Source organism: Mustela putorius, unplaced genomic scaffold (genome assembly GCF_011764305.1).
Source record: "Mustela putorius furo isolate JIRA1106 unplaced genomic scaffold, ASM1176430v1.1 tig00000228_pilon_pilon_pilon, whole genome shotgun sequence".
Lineage (NCBI taxonomy): Eukaryota > Metazoa > Chordata > Mammalia > Carnivora > Mustelidae > Mustela > Mustela putorius.
In genome coordinates, this window is record NW_025421322.1 from 47,100 (window position 1) to 61,078 (window position 13,979).

The 13,979-nt window shown below is 38.9% G+C and overlaps 1 protein-coding gene across 2 annotated transcripts in view; it reads right to left on the minus strand.

Moving 5' to 3' along the window:
* The window catches only part of VIRMA (vir like m6A methyltransferase associated), a 57,428-nt gene extending 43,449 nt beyond the window's left edge, over positions 1-13,979 (minus strand). Inside the window, exons 1-2 of one of the 2 annotated variants that reach the window (XM_045077941.1) lie at positions 13,711-13,979; positions 3,741-3,856 (exon numbers count right to left, since the gene is read on the minus strand). In XM_045077941.1, coding sequence (XP_044933876.1) covers positions 3,741-3,856; positions 13,711-13,773 — 179 coding nt within the window. In that variant the 5' untranslated portion in view covers positions 13,774-13,979. The remainder of the gene's footprint in view (positions 1-3,740; positions 3,857-13,710) is intronic. The other variant, XM_004768556.3, reaches the window with a different exon arrangement.

Genomic DNA, 13,979 nt, shown 5'->3' on the forward strand with positions numbered 1-13,979 from the left:
ATTCCACCCTTGGCTGAAATTCCTTAGACTTAACTGAAAACCTTAATTTTTAAATCCCACATACTTTGTTGTTTATTTACAAGAAATCCAAATGGTAAAAAGCATTGTGCCCAGAGTATATCAAACAGGTTCCCTCATGCATTGATAGAAGTAAAAACAGGTGCAATCGTTCTGAAAGGCAATATGGCAATAAAATTCAGGAGAATGAGAAAATGTTCACACCATCTGATCCAGAAATACTTTTTTCTAGGAAGTGTTTCTATGGAAACTGATATACAAAGATTTTTTTCAAGAGGAGGCTCATAACACTCTTACTTGTAATCTGAAAAGTAAAAAACACCTAATGATCCCCACAAAGGAAACTAGCCAAATACATTACAGTAGTACCCCATTATCCACAGGGAATATGTTCCAAGACCCACTGGATGCCTGAAACCATGGATAGTACTGAACCCTATATATACTATGTTTTTAAAATATATATATATTATATATATACTATATATATACACAATTTATAATTAGGCACAGTAACAGATTAACAACTAATAATAAAATAGAACAATTACAATAATATACTGTAATAAGTTACATGACTGTGGTCTCTCTTGAAGTATCTTATCGTACTGAACTCACTCTTCTAATGATATGAGATGACAAAATGTCTATGTGATAAGATGAAGTGAGATGAGTGACATTGGCATTGTGACTTAGCATTAGTCTACTACTGACCTTCCGACATGTGTCAGAAGGAGGATCATCTGCTTCTGGACTGCGGTTGACCGCAGGTAACTGAAACCCGGAAAGTGAAATGGTGGATAAGGGGGGACTACTGTACAGTCATTCATTAGATTATGCAATCATTAGAAACCATATTTTCAAATAATATTTAATGATGTGAAGTAGTCCTGATGTAATTGTTAAGTAAAATAAAGAAATACACAAAATAATGTACAGTTGGGTCAGAGTAGCATAATTTTACCTTACCCAAATTCAACCATATATGTGTTCAACATCTCTAGCCTTTCCATCATATCCTTCTTCAAACTAGACCCTGGCCTTCAATACCTCAAGGACAGGAAAACAGGCTCGAATGCAAATTCTTTACTTCTGAATCCCCAAAGACTCAGGTGCTAGTGACTAAAAGGTGATTTAAAGAATCAATGGTGGGACACCTGAGTGGCTCAGTCAGTTAATTGTCTGCCTTTGGCTCAGGACATGATCTAGGATCTTGGGATTGAGCTCCACATCAAGGAGCTTGCTTCTCCCTCTGCCTGCCTCTCTCTCTGCTTCTGTGCATGTGCTTGCACTCTCTCTCCCTCTAACAAATAAATAAATAAAAATCGTTTTTAAAAACAAAAATAAAAGAAAAGAAAACAGTCAATGGTAATTTGACTGCACTAGACTTTCATCTTAAAATTTATTGACTCTAAAACCTAACCTCATGTAAGATACCACATTTACAAAAAATAACAACAAAATAAACAAACACACACATATACATTAACTAACACAATGCATCAAATGTAATGATTTTCTCAGGATGGAAGAATTAAAGGGATTTTAATTTTACCCACACATTTCTGAGTTGTTTATTTATTTATTTATTTATTTATTTGACTGACAGATCACAAGTAGGCAGAGAGGCAGGCAGAAAGAGAGAGAGGAGGAGGCAGGCTCCCTGCTGAGCAGAGAGCCCGACGTGAGGCTCAATCCCAGGACGCTGGGATCGTGACCTGAGCCGAAGGCAGAGGCTTTAACCACTGAGCTACCCAGGCGCCCCTCTGAGTTTTATAGTAAGAAAAAAGACTACTGTAAAATATACTGCCCAAATATCACCTGATCTCTAACATTACTTCCTAATATCTTACATTTGCATAACTCTATTAGTACTTTATTATATTGTTCTATAACACATTAATCATGTATAAAGTTGTTCCTGATAATTTCACATCTGGAATTATTAAAACATGAACTGCCATTCACCCCCAGCTAAGAAACAGAAGAGAGGTAAGAGGATGGAATATGTAACAATACTCTTACCAACTGCAGCCAGTGACAGAGATCCATTTTGCCTGCTGCGCTAGTCAGTGTCCAAGATAAGCCCCAAAGACCCCTCATTTCTGGTATTCACACCTTTGTGTAGTTCCCTCCCACACTGTACCAGCAGAATATATAATCAACAGAATATGGTAAAAATGACAGTATGCCATTTCTGATACTAAGTTAGAAACATGCTCACTCTCTCTAGGATCACTGGCTCTGGAAGAATCCACGTTGTGATATGAGCAGCCCCAAGGAGAAAATCTCCTGACAAGGAAATGACGTCTCTTGACAATAGCCACGAGTGAGCAAATTCTCCAGCCCCAGTCAAATCTTCTGAGACTGCAGCCCGGGCTTTATCTTGACTATAAAACATCATCACAGAACCTGAGCCAACTAATCCACTTCTGGTTTCCTGACCCTCAGAAATAGTGTGAAATAATAAATGTTTATTATTATTTATGCTGCTAATTTTGCTGTAATCTGTTATGTAGCAATAGATAACTAACAGAATTTCCTTGACCAGAGGCAGTACAGAGAAGACTGTTAGATACACTGTCATTCTCCCAGCTTTCTCATTCTATACACATCTCCTTTAAAGGGAAACACAGGAATTATAGGAAAACGTAAGTTTTAATTTCCTTAACCATGGAAAAAAGATATTAAAGTAAACGATGATTTCTCATCATAAACATTAAATATTCTTACTGTTTTGTGTTTGTTTACTTTTGAATGACCTGAAAACCTCTGCAGATTCTGTATCTATTTCTATAAAAGGCCAACTACATTTCATAACTATGAAGAAATGAGCCCTTATCTTTGGATCTGTACCATAACACTGACTACTAAGTAGCTGGTTTAACTCTTTCAAGTTAGCAAAAACAAAGCTATCACAGCATGCACATAATGAAATGTGGTATTGAGACTATAAGCTAAAAACTCACATAAATAAATGTATTATATATATTCATGCTTCCACAACCAAAATTTTGGCTTATACTTCCAATTCATGTAATTAAAATATGATAATGATTATTCATGTTACAACAAAGATCAAATTCCTGTTTTAGGTCATCTGTTAGTTATCAACAACACATCAGGGACCATGCCTTACATTTTGCTTATTCCCACAGAGCCTAAGAAAGAGAAAGCATCAAACGACTACTTGCTAATTACAACTAAAGGATAATGTGAATCTAAAATTTATAGAAAGGCACATGTATCAGGCTAAGAAGATCACCATTAAGTCCTGAAAACTGATATTATAAAATGATATAAAAGATATATTTCTAAATATTCAAACTAATTCTTATTTATCTTCAAGGGAAAAAAAAGCAGGTTAAAAAAAATTCATCTTAAAAAAAAAAACCTTCATCTACCAGATTGTGTCACCCTAGAATATTTTAGAAAATATAAACTTATTTTACCAATTAAAAAATAAATGAAGATAAAAAATAAATGAAGAAAAAAATTTCACTAGTACTTAGACCAAAAAAATTGCTTTTCAAATTTATGATACATGGATTATACAGAAAGCTTATAGTCAATTACAATGCAACATAACTATAACTGAATAAGGTTTTAGAGTTTTTTGGGTTTTTTCTTACTTCCAAAAGATTACCTTAAATTTTTATATTTAAGAGTATGTCTAAGACAAACTTTAGTCACAAACACTTTTAAAAAGAAAGCTGACTTACCCGTATGCTCTATTATCTGGCAGGCTGCTATGGGCTCTTACTCCTGGGGGTATGACTCGGACTTCATTGATATAAACCACACATGGAAAACGAACTACATCTATATGAGAACTTTGCTTTAAAAAAAAAAAAAGGGAAGGAGAAGGACATACTGTAAGCAAAACACTTTTGTCTATTCAAAATTTATTCGTCTTCAATTTGTTTCTTTCAGAATGTCACAAATATTCTTAAACTTCATATCATTAAAACAGTGCTATTACATTATTTATGATATTGTAGAAATCACTGTTTTGAAAATAGCTGATGATAAAATTTACATAGTTAAATCCCTCCATGTGTGTATTAACATTTTCTGCAGCATATCTGCCCCTCTGCTGATGTTCTGCTTGGGCCAATACAGATCCACAATCCCTCACTGTGAAAGATGCCTTTCACAATCCTGACTTACTGGGTTTTTAGAAATGTAATATAATACAAATATGGCACAGTACTTAACACCTGCTGCTTCTGGGGTAGCACCTTATAATCAAAGCATTAATATTTCTTTAACTGCATGTATAAACATTCACACTACAGACTATAACTATTATGTCAGTTCAAATCTGATTCCATGGCCAAATGAATTCAGGGTAGATTTTTCTGCCACTTTTCAATTTCTGAATTATAGAGAAAAGACTGTGAATATATGCTTAAATTAGCTTAATTTAAACTTACATACCCCTAATATCAAGAGATCAAAGGGAGTAATTTAGGCTCTTAATAGCTGAGCTAAACCCTTCCTGAAATTTGAAAAAGAATCCACAAACTGTTTATCACAATAAAGAAATGGACAGCATAAATTGTATTTAGCATACATTTATTTCTATGTATTATTTGACACAGTATCAGACAAAGATAGCTTTTGTGAACAATATTTTTTTTAATTTTTTTAAAAGATTTTTATTTATTTATTTATTTATTTTACAGAGAGAGAGATCACAAGTAGGCAGAGAGGCGGACAGATAGAGAGAGGGGGAAGCAGGCTTCCCGCCGAGCAGAGAGCCCAAGTGGGGCTTGATCCCAGGACGCTGAGATCATGACCTGAGCCAAAGGCAGAGGCTTAACCCACTGAGCCACCCAAGTGCCCTGTGACCAATAATTTAAAAAGGAATTTGTCATGCTGATTTTGGACTTACATTAACTTTTCCTAGCAGTTCAGGTGACTATGATTACTTAGAGATCAAAATTCATGAGAAGAATGGTTCATGTTATTTGTAACCAGCAAGACTGAATCCTAAGTCTCTCTTAAAGCTGCACAGAATATCATGCATATCAACAGACCAAAAGACTATCCAAGTTAGTTTTCCCTAAAATGTGAAAGAAGATGACTTCCCAATCTTGCATTTTTAAACTCAGGATCATAATTAAATACATAAGCATAGAAATCTTCAATGTATTTAAACACTCTCAAAGATATAAAACAAACAGGATGAATACAAAATGAAGCTGACTGCTGTCTTCCAATACCCACTTCCCTCTTCTACTGAAGCCCAAACTAGGCACAAGTTAACTAAAGACCGGATTTCACAGATTCCAGAAGCCATTGTGAATTTGTGATCACTAAATTCTGATAAATGGAAAATGGAGAAACAAATAAACAAATTCTGACTGATGGGACAGAAATGGAAATGATACAGGCAATTCTGAATCATGTCCTTAAAGGGAAGGTTCAGACTTCAAAAACTCCTACCTCTTGTTCTAAAATTCTGCTGCCTTTCTAGAACACTGATGGTACGGAAAAGCTACCTTAAACAATACAGGCAATACTCTAAGGATGGCAGAGGAACAGTATAGGAGGAACCTGTGGAGCTGTCACATTAGCCCTAGAATACTTACAACTAGCTTGAGAGAAAATCCCATTTTATCAAATCCACTATTATTTTGACATTTGTGACAGCAGCTGAACTTGTATCCTAATTATTACAAGTATACTGTAGATATTCCACAGATACTACAATAGATTTACATAAAAGAAATGGGCATTAAAAAAAAAAGAAATGGGCATTTTGTCTCAACCTTTGGTGCTATGATTCCTTCCTATAAGCAGCTTCATCTATTTTTTTTTTAAAGATTTTATTTGCTTGAGAGAGAGAGGCGTGTCCACAAGTGAGGGAAGGAGCAGAGGAGAGGGAGAATCTCAAACTCCATGCTGAGCACAGAGCTATGCAAGGGATCGATCTCACGACACTGCGATCATGACCTGAGCTGAAACCAAGAGTTGGATGCTTAACCAACTGAGACACCCAGGCACCCCTGAAAGAAACTTCTCTACTTATAAATGGTACAATATAGAAGCTCCTTTGCTTACATGTTATAAATTCTCATTAATATGTACAAAGAAGGGGCGCCTGAATGGCTCAGTTGGTTAAACCGTTGCCTTCCACACTCCAGTAATGATCTCAGGGTCCTGGGATCGAGTGCCACATCAGACTCTGCTCAGCAGAAAGCCTGCTTCTCCCTCAGCCTGCTGCTCCCCCTGCTTGAGCACTCTCTTGCTCACATTCTCTCTCTGACAAATAAATAAAATCTTTAAAAAAATATATACATACAAAGGAAACTTAGAACAAATTTCATTAATTGTATCCTCCTCTACCCTGCCCTATACTGATTAATTAAAGGTATCAGTAGTTAAGGTGTAATTGCTGTGGACCTTAAAAAAAAAAAAAAAAAAAACACACACTTCAGGATTTTTTTTTTTTTTAAGATTTTATTTATTTATTCGACAGAGAGAGATCACAAGTAGGCAGAGAGACAGGCAGAGAGAGAGAGAGGAGGAAGCAGGCTCCCTGCTGAGCACAGAGCCCGATGCGGTACTCGATCCCAGGACCCTGAGATCATGACCTGAGCCGAAGGCAGCGGCTTAACCCACTGAGCCACCCAGGCACCCCCAAACTTCAGGTTTTATGAATAGCTTTTCAAAATCTATTTTCTTTTTAAGTAGAAGAGTTTCTGCATAAGTTGCTACTCCTTTTATTCAGTATTTATTTCTAAACATTTATTAAATGTCTATTATTGGGGTGCCTGGGTGGCTCAGTGGGTTAGACCTCTGCAGTCAGCTCCGGTCATGATCTCAGGGTCCTAGGATCCAGTCCTGCATCTGGCTCTCTGCTCAGCAGGGAGCCTGCTTCCTCCTCTCTCTCTCTCTGCCTGCCTCTTTGCCTACTTGTGATCTCTCTCTGTCAAATAAATAAATAAATACATAAATACATAAATAAATGTATGTCTAAATGTTCCAAGGAATACCAGGTCTCAAGGACACCAAGATAAAGACATAATTTGAGCCATTAAGGAAGAGATCATCTATTGTGGCAGACATATTATTGCTATGATACAGACTCACACAGGATACTGTGCAAAGTCAAAGGGATACTTACCTAACTCAAGTTGTGGGCAAAAATGTGTGAGGAGGAAAACTAAAGTATCAGGAAAGATTTCTCAAAAGAAGTAGCACCTGAGCTAAGTAAGTCTTAAAGGAGAACAAGAATGAGTGGAAAAGGAGGAGGGAACAACTTTCCAAGCAAGGGGAGATGCATGCAGGTAAGGAATGCAAAAAAGAACTTGGAAGGTTTAAGAAACTGTAAGTAAAGTTCACCATGTTAAAAGGGCAAAATGGAGGGGAAAGAGAAGGGGGGCAGAGTAGCTAAAACAATCAATAAAATTACAAGAAATTTTTTTTTAAGTTATTTATTTAGGGGCACCTGGGTGGCTCAGTGGGTTAAGTCTCTGCCTTCGGCTCAGGTCGTGGTCTCAGGGTCCAGGGATCGAGCCCCACATCAGGCTCTCTGCTTAGCAGGGAGCCTGCTTCCCCCCCAACTCCCTGCCTAACTCTCTGCCTCCTTGTGATCTCTCTCTCTCTCTCTCTGTCAAATAAATAAATAAAATCTTTAAAAATATATATATATTTTAGGGGCACCTGGGTGGCTCAGTGGGTTAAAGCCTCTGCCTTCAGCTCAGGTCGTGATCCCAGGGTCCTGGGATTGAGCCCCACATCAGGCTCTCTGTTCAGCGGGGAGCTTGCCTCCTCTCTCTCTGCCTGCCTGTCTGCCTACTTGTGATCTCTGTCTATCAAATAAATAAATTTTTTTAAAAAAGATTTTATTTATTTATCTGACAAAGAGAGAGAGCACAAGCCAAGGTGGGGGTGGGGGGGGGAGCAGCAGGCACCCTCCTCCACTCATCCTCTCTCAAATAAATGAAATCTTTTTTAAAAAAAATCTGTGTATTTCTCTCCATTACTGTTCTCACTTCTCAAGTTCTAGACACTATTTACATTAATCTTGATTACAGCAATAGGATCCTAACCAGTTTTGTGCTTCTTTCTTGCCCCTTTCCAACCCATTCTCCTCTTGCAGTATGGTCCTTCTAGAAGGTGAATTTATAACTCCCCTGTTCTTTAATGTCCCCAAGCCAAATTCCTTGTCTAATATACAAGTACAGGGGCGCCTGGGTGGCTCAGTTGGTTGGGCAACTGCTTTCGGATCACGTCATGATCCCAGACACACAGATTGAGTCCCACAACGGGCTCCCAGTTCCATGGGGAGTCTGCTTCTCTCTCTGACTTCCCCTCTCATGCTCTCTTTCTCTCGCTCTCAAATAAATTTTTAAAAATCTTTAAAATATATATATACACATATGTATGTATGTATACACACACATGCACAAAAAAAGTACAGTTCCTTCTTATCACTCCAAATTTATAGCTCCAACATACCATGCTCTTTCTCACCTTCATGCCTCACTCTTGCTATTATCTCTGCTCCCACACTCCTCTGTCACATCTCCTTTTAGAGATCAACTTTCTCTTGAAAGCTGTGCCTGAGCAAGTCTAAAAAGGTGCCTCTCCTTGTGACTCAAAGCCTCCTATCAAACTAAACTGTAATTGCTTCTTTTCTCTCCCCCAATAGAGTGGTATTTCAAGAAGACAAGAATGAAGTCTCAGTTTACTGTTGCACTCATAGTGCCTAGCATATTCATTTAATGCATAACTTTAAAAAATTTTTTTTTATTTGACAGACAGAGATCACAAGTGGGCAGAGAGCTGAGCAGAGAACCTGATGTGGGGCTTGATCCCAGGACTCTGTTATGATGACCTGAGCCAAACGCAGAGGTTTAACCCATTAGCCACCCAGGCACCCCTAATGCATGACTTTTTTTTTTAATTTTTTATTTTTTATAAACATATATTTTTATCCCCGGGGGTACAGGTCTGTAAATCGCCAGGTTTACACAGTTCACAGCACGCACCAAAGCACTTACCCTCCCCAATGTCCATAACCCCACCCCCCTACTAATGGATGACTTTTAATAAGCGCTTAATAAAAGCTGATTGTATTTTCAGAAAGTCAAAAAATATTACAATGAAGTAAGGGCTTAAGGTTATCTTGAGGCATACAGGACGCCTGTGCGGTTTAGTCAGTTAAGTGTCTGACTTCAGCTCAGGTCATGATCTCAGGGTTCTGGGACTGAGAGCCATGTCAAGCCCCGCAGCAGGCTCCCCACTCATAGGGAGTCTGCTTGTCCCTAATTGCCTCTCCCCCTGCTCCTGTGCACACTGTCTCAAATAAATAAAATCTTTGAAAAAAAAAAAAAAAAAGAAAAAAGATCGGGACACCTGGGTGGCTCAGTCAATTAAGCATCTGCCTTCAGCTCTGGTCAGGATCCCAGGGTCCTGGGATTGAGTCCCACATCAGGCTCCTTGCTCAGTGGGGAGCGTGCTTCCCCTCTGCCAGCCACTCCCCCTGTTTATGCTCTCTCTTTCTCTCTCTGACAAATAAAATCTTAAAAAAATAAAATAAAAACTTTAAAAAAAGATATCTAGAGGAGTACATAAACCTAAGAACACAGGTTGGCAATGGGAAATCATGAGAGATTTACAATTATGGAGGTAACAGAAATTGTGAAGAATAAATCAGTCAAATTCCAGGACTCTGAACCACATTTACCCTCAGAGAGAGTTCCTGTGCCACAGTATAGCTATATTCCCCTCCTCACTCTTCTATCCCTGAAAATATTTCCCATTTTCTTTTTACATTCTCCTTAAAGGTAAGCTAAGGCTATCTTATCCAATCCTATCACTTCCATTATCACTTTTATTCAGATGAGTTCCAAAGTGGTTTCTTAAAGAAACTCTAAAAGTAGGACTGGGGTGACTCGGTGGCTCAGTGTGTTAAGTGTCTGACTCTTGGTATCAGCTCAGGTCATGAACTCAGAGTCATGTCAGACTCTGCACTGACTTTGGAGCCTGCTTGAGAGTCTCTCCTCCCTCTCTGTCTCAAAATAAATAAATAAATAAACACTCTCTTTACCCTTTTCCCTCTGCCCTCCACCACCCGCCTATTCCTTCTCTAAAAAAAATAAATAAAAGAAAGTGGGATTTTCTAGCATCAATCACTCCTGTAAGACTATTATTTTAATCCAGCAATTCCACTCTAGAAAGTAATAATTAAAGATGCATTGGAGTGCCTGGGGTGGCTCAATCAGTGAAGTGTACAACTCTTGACCTCAGCTCAGGTCTTGATCTCAGGATCATGAGTTCAGCCCCACACTGGGCTCCACACTGGGCATACAGCCTACTTAAAAAAAAAATAAAAATAGAAATAAAAAAATAAAGACATCACTGTAAAAAGTTAGAAACCTAAATGTATGAGAATATATAAATAACAGTCTTGAAGAAATATTATGCAGCCAAAAAGTGGTATTATATAGAATATCTAGGGAAAGAAACAGGATTGCTAGAGGACAATAATAAGAAAAAGACATACTTTTTACTGTATAACCTTTTGTACCTTTTGAATCTGTGTCTCATACATGTGTTACCTTGTCATAATAAAAAGATAATGTTTTAAAATAAAGTATACTTTTAAAATGTTATATAAGCATAACTCTTGATCTATAAAGATGCATGACACATTGTTAGGTGAGAAAAGAACAGTAATACAGTATGGGTATGTTAATGTGGGTGATGGTGTATACATTTAAGTATATATGTATCTACTAGAGGATCTGGAAAAAAATTTAAAAAGCTGTTAATCATAGCTCGGACTAAGAAAGGTGGGATTATGAAAGCCTTTGCTTTTCTGTACTTCCTCATTTTTCTAGAATGAATTTAAAATTTACTAAAATAGGCTATTTAATTTTTTTAAAATGACATAAAAACCACAAACACAATTTGTAATTCATTTAGGACTACCAAAACCTGTTTGTTTCAGTGTTCCTCTTGGGAAAGTAAATAAGTATCTTTTTTGCCAGATTACAAACTCCTTTGGAAGCAAGGGCAATGGATTTTGGGAGTTTTTTGTTTTCTTCTTTGTATTGCCACTCCACCTTCAAAAGTATTTTTCGTAAGTAAATTGTTAAAACAGATTCCCAGCTTCCTATTGAGCAAAGCTCTCTGGTATACTACTAAACACACCAAAAACTAAAATTATCTTGTTCCCACCACACCCAATTCCAGACATTTCTATTTCTAGCAATGATCCCACCAGTTCTCCAGTCTCTATAACTAGGACTCTTATCATTTTTAGCTACTCTTTATCCCTCACACAATCAGTTGCCATGCTGTCAATTCTATATTCAAAATTTATCTTGGGTCTATCCCCTCCTACTTAGTCCCACTGAGACACAGTATGGCACTGCTTTAGAGCCAAGAAATATGCACTGAAATGCCTTAATCCAGCTACACCACTTTAGGACAGTCACCTAACCTCTCACATGAAGTCTTCTTATCTATAAATAGAGGATAAGAATCTCTCAAAATTGTTGAAAGGTAATTAGAGAAAATATAACTAAATTACCAAAGCACTGCGTCTTGAACAAAATAAACATTCAATAAATGCTGGCAAGGATTACTGCCTACCTGCTACTCTAATTTTTCTGAAACATTTTAGGTATTAATGATCAATTAATCAATTTAATGTATTTACTAGTCAATTAATTTGCCTGCTCAAAAACTACCTATTTCCTACAAAATAAAGTCCATACTCCTTTGCTGAGCATTCAAGGAATGCCATGATCTGGCTTCAAACTGCCCTTCAGCTATCACTTCATACTAGGACTTTTGGCATTCTCTAAAGAGGGCCAACTACTCCAGGAGAATAAATGCCCTGCTTTCTTATCTACAATTGTGAAACATTTCCTCTTCCATCAAGGACCAAGTTCACAGCCTTGATGAAGTCTTACCTGATAATCTCAAATCAAGAGTGATTTCTCCCGCCCCTGAGATCACATAGCCTTTATTGGTAGCACCTAAGGAAGCTAAAGAAATATTGACTCAGGTCCTAATATGTCAGACACAAATCGGCATTTTTGGAATAGGGCACCTGGCTGGCTCAGCCAGTAGAGAATACAACTCTTGATCTCAGCCTCACATTGGGTGTACAGCTAGCTTACTTTTAAAACGAAAGAGAGAGGGAGAGAAAGATGATAAAACCCAAGGAATTCCCACTGTTTCTTTATGTACTTAACGGATTCTAACTTGCATCATAATTTTGTGGACCTAACCTGCAATACTTAGTTATAAACTCCCTGGGAACAAACAATTCAATGTTCCATATCCCCCACATACCTTTAACCTTCCTTCAAGACTCAGTTCAAATGGGATCTCTACTAAGCCTCCCTCAAACACTGCCCACACTGGTCCTATCTTCTCCTGATTCTCAATGTTTGTCTAAGAATGAATGAAACACTAGATTCTTAATTTTATAAGTGAATAAATGCTGATTTTCCCAAACAAGAATGCCACTAACTTATCATATGCTTCTTTCATTTTAATACTTCTCTTTTACTGTACACATGACAGGTCTGTTCTGATCCAACTACTAACTCCAAGAGTTTTCTACAGCCTAGCTCGAAGCACAGTCAGACATATATGGTCATTGAACAAGCACAACTAACTGAACCACAAGAAACGAGACCACAAATGCATTCGCTATAAGTTTCCGAAGTCTCGATTTTTACACACCTATAAACCATTCGCTGAAACAATTAGAAGACCAAAGTTGTCAACTTTTTATTTTGCCAAACAAAGCATGAAGACACAGCCACTACTCGCTATCATCATTCTCTCCGAGGAAAGAAGAGTTCTCTCAGTTTACACTGAAAGAGAAAAGTGAGTTCTGGGTGGTTTTAGTCTCTCTGTGGACTTCGTTAATGTTCATTGTTGTCAGCTTTCGGGAACGTTTAGTTAGCCAGCTATATTCAATTCCATAATCACAGGAACAGTCATACGTTCAAGGGAACTCAAGTTATTACGGAACGATTACTCCACAAGACCCCCCCCCACCCTCGCCGTCACAAACGACAACGCAACTATGCTGTACAGTTTGACTACAATTCTCTCAGTTCTCTCTTCGCAAGTTCTCTCCACGCAAAGGACGTTCCATGTAAGTAATCCGTGCCTTACTGTGTGAAATCTTTCCCAGCGCTAAGTCGTAAAGTTTCAGGGCCCACTGGAGAACGCCGCAATCCTAAACCGAGTGAGTGTCACATCTGGGCAACACAACTCCTGCAAGGAAGGAGACCTAGGAGAAGGGATTTAGGAACCACAAAGCCTGCGTGACCTGTTCTGTCACCTGTACTGTCAAACTCGGGCTGTCCGAGACCCCTCCCAAACAGCACCTGAGGTAAACCTAAGAACCATGACCCTTCTCAACGCCCAAAGCTGACAGGAACAACAGCACAACAAAGGAGCAAGGCAAACTGAGCGGCCGACTCGACCACAGACAAGGGGAACTAACGAAGAGCAGGGAAACCAGGGGGCTACCGCCGCCCTCCCTCCGACGTGGTTGCCCACACCCAAGCTGGGGGGAGGGGGCTGGCATGTGAGGAGTTAAAGCGGCAATCGGCAGGAGGAAAAATCGAGGCACGCCTAATGACCTTTTGTGAGGGTCCTCAAGTCGAGAAGCAGGATCGGAATCAAGTCGCGAAGCCTTACCTCAGCGCTAGGGTGTTTAAAAGTATCTAAAAATAGCAGCTCCATCGCCGAGTCTACCGCCATGTTTGCCGCGGGCGGGGGACAGGGGGAGGACTTCCGGGGCAGCGCTCCAACCTCGGCAACAGCGGCTCAGGAGAGGGAGAGATCGCAGCACTTCCGGTGACCGGAGCTCTGGCGCCGCAAGCCTGGGCCTATCCGGAAGAGCGGTGCTGCTGGGGGGTCCCCGTCCCCGCCTTCTCCAGCGCGGCGGAGGGCGCCCTCGGAGCTCT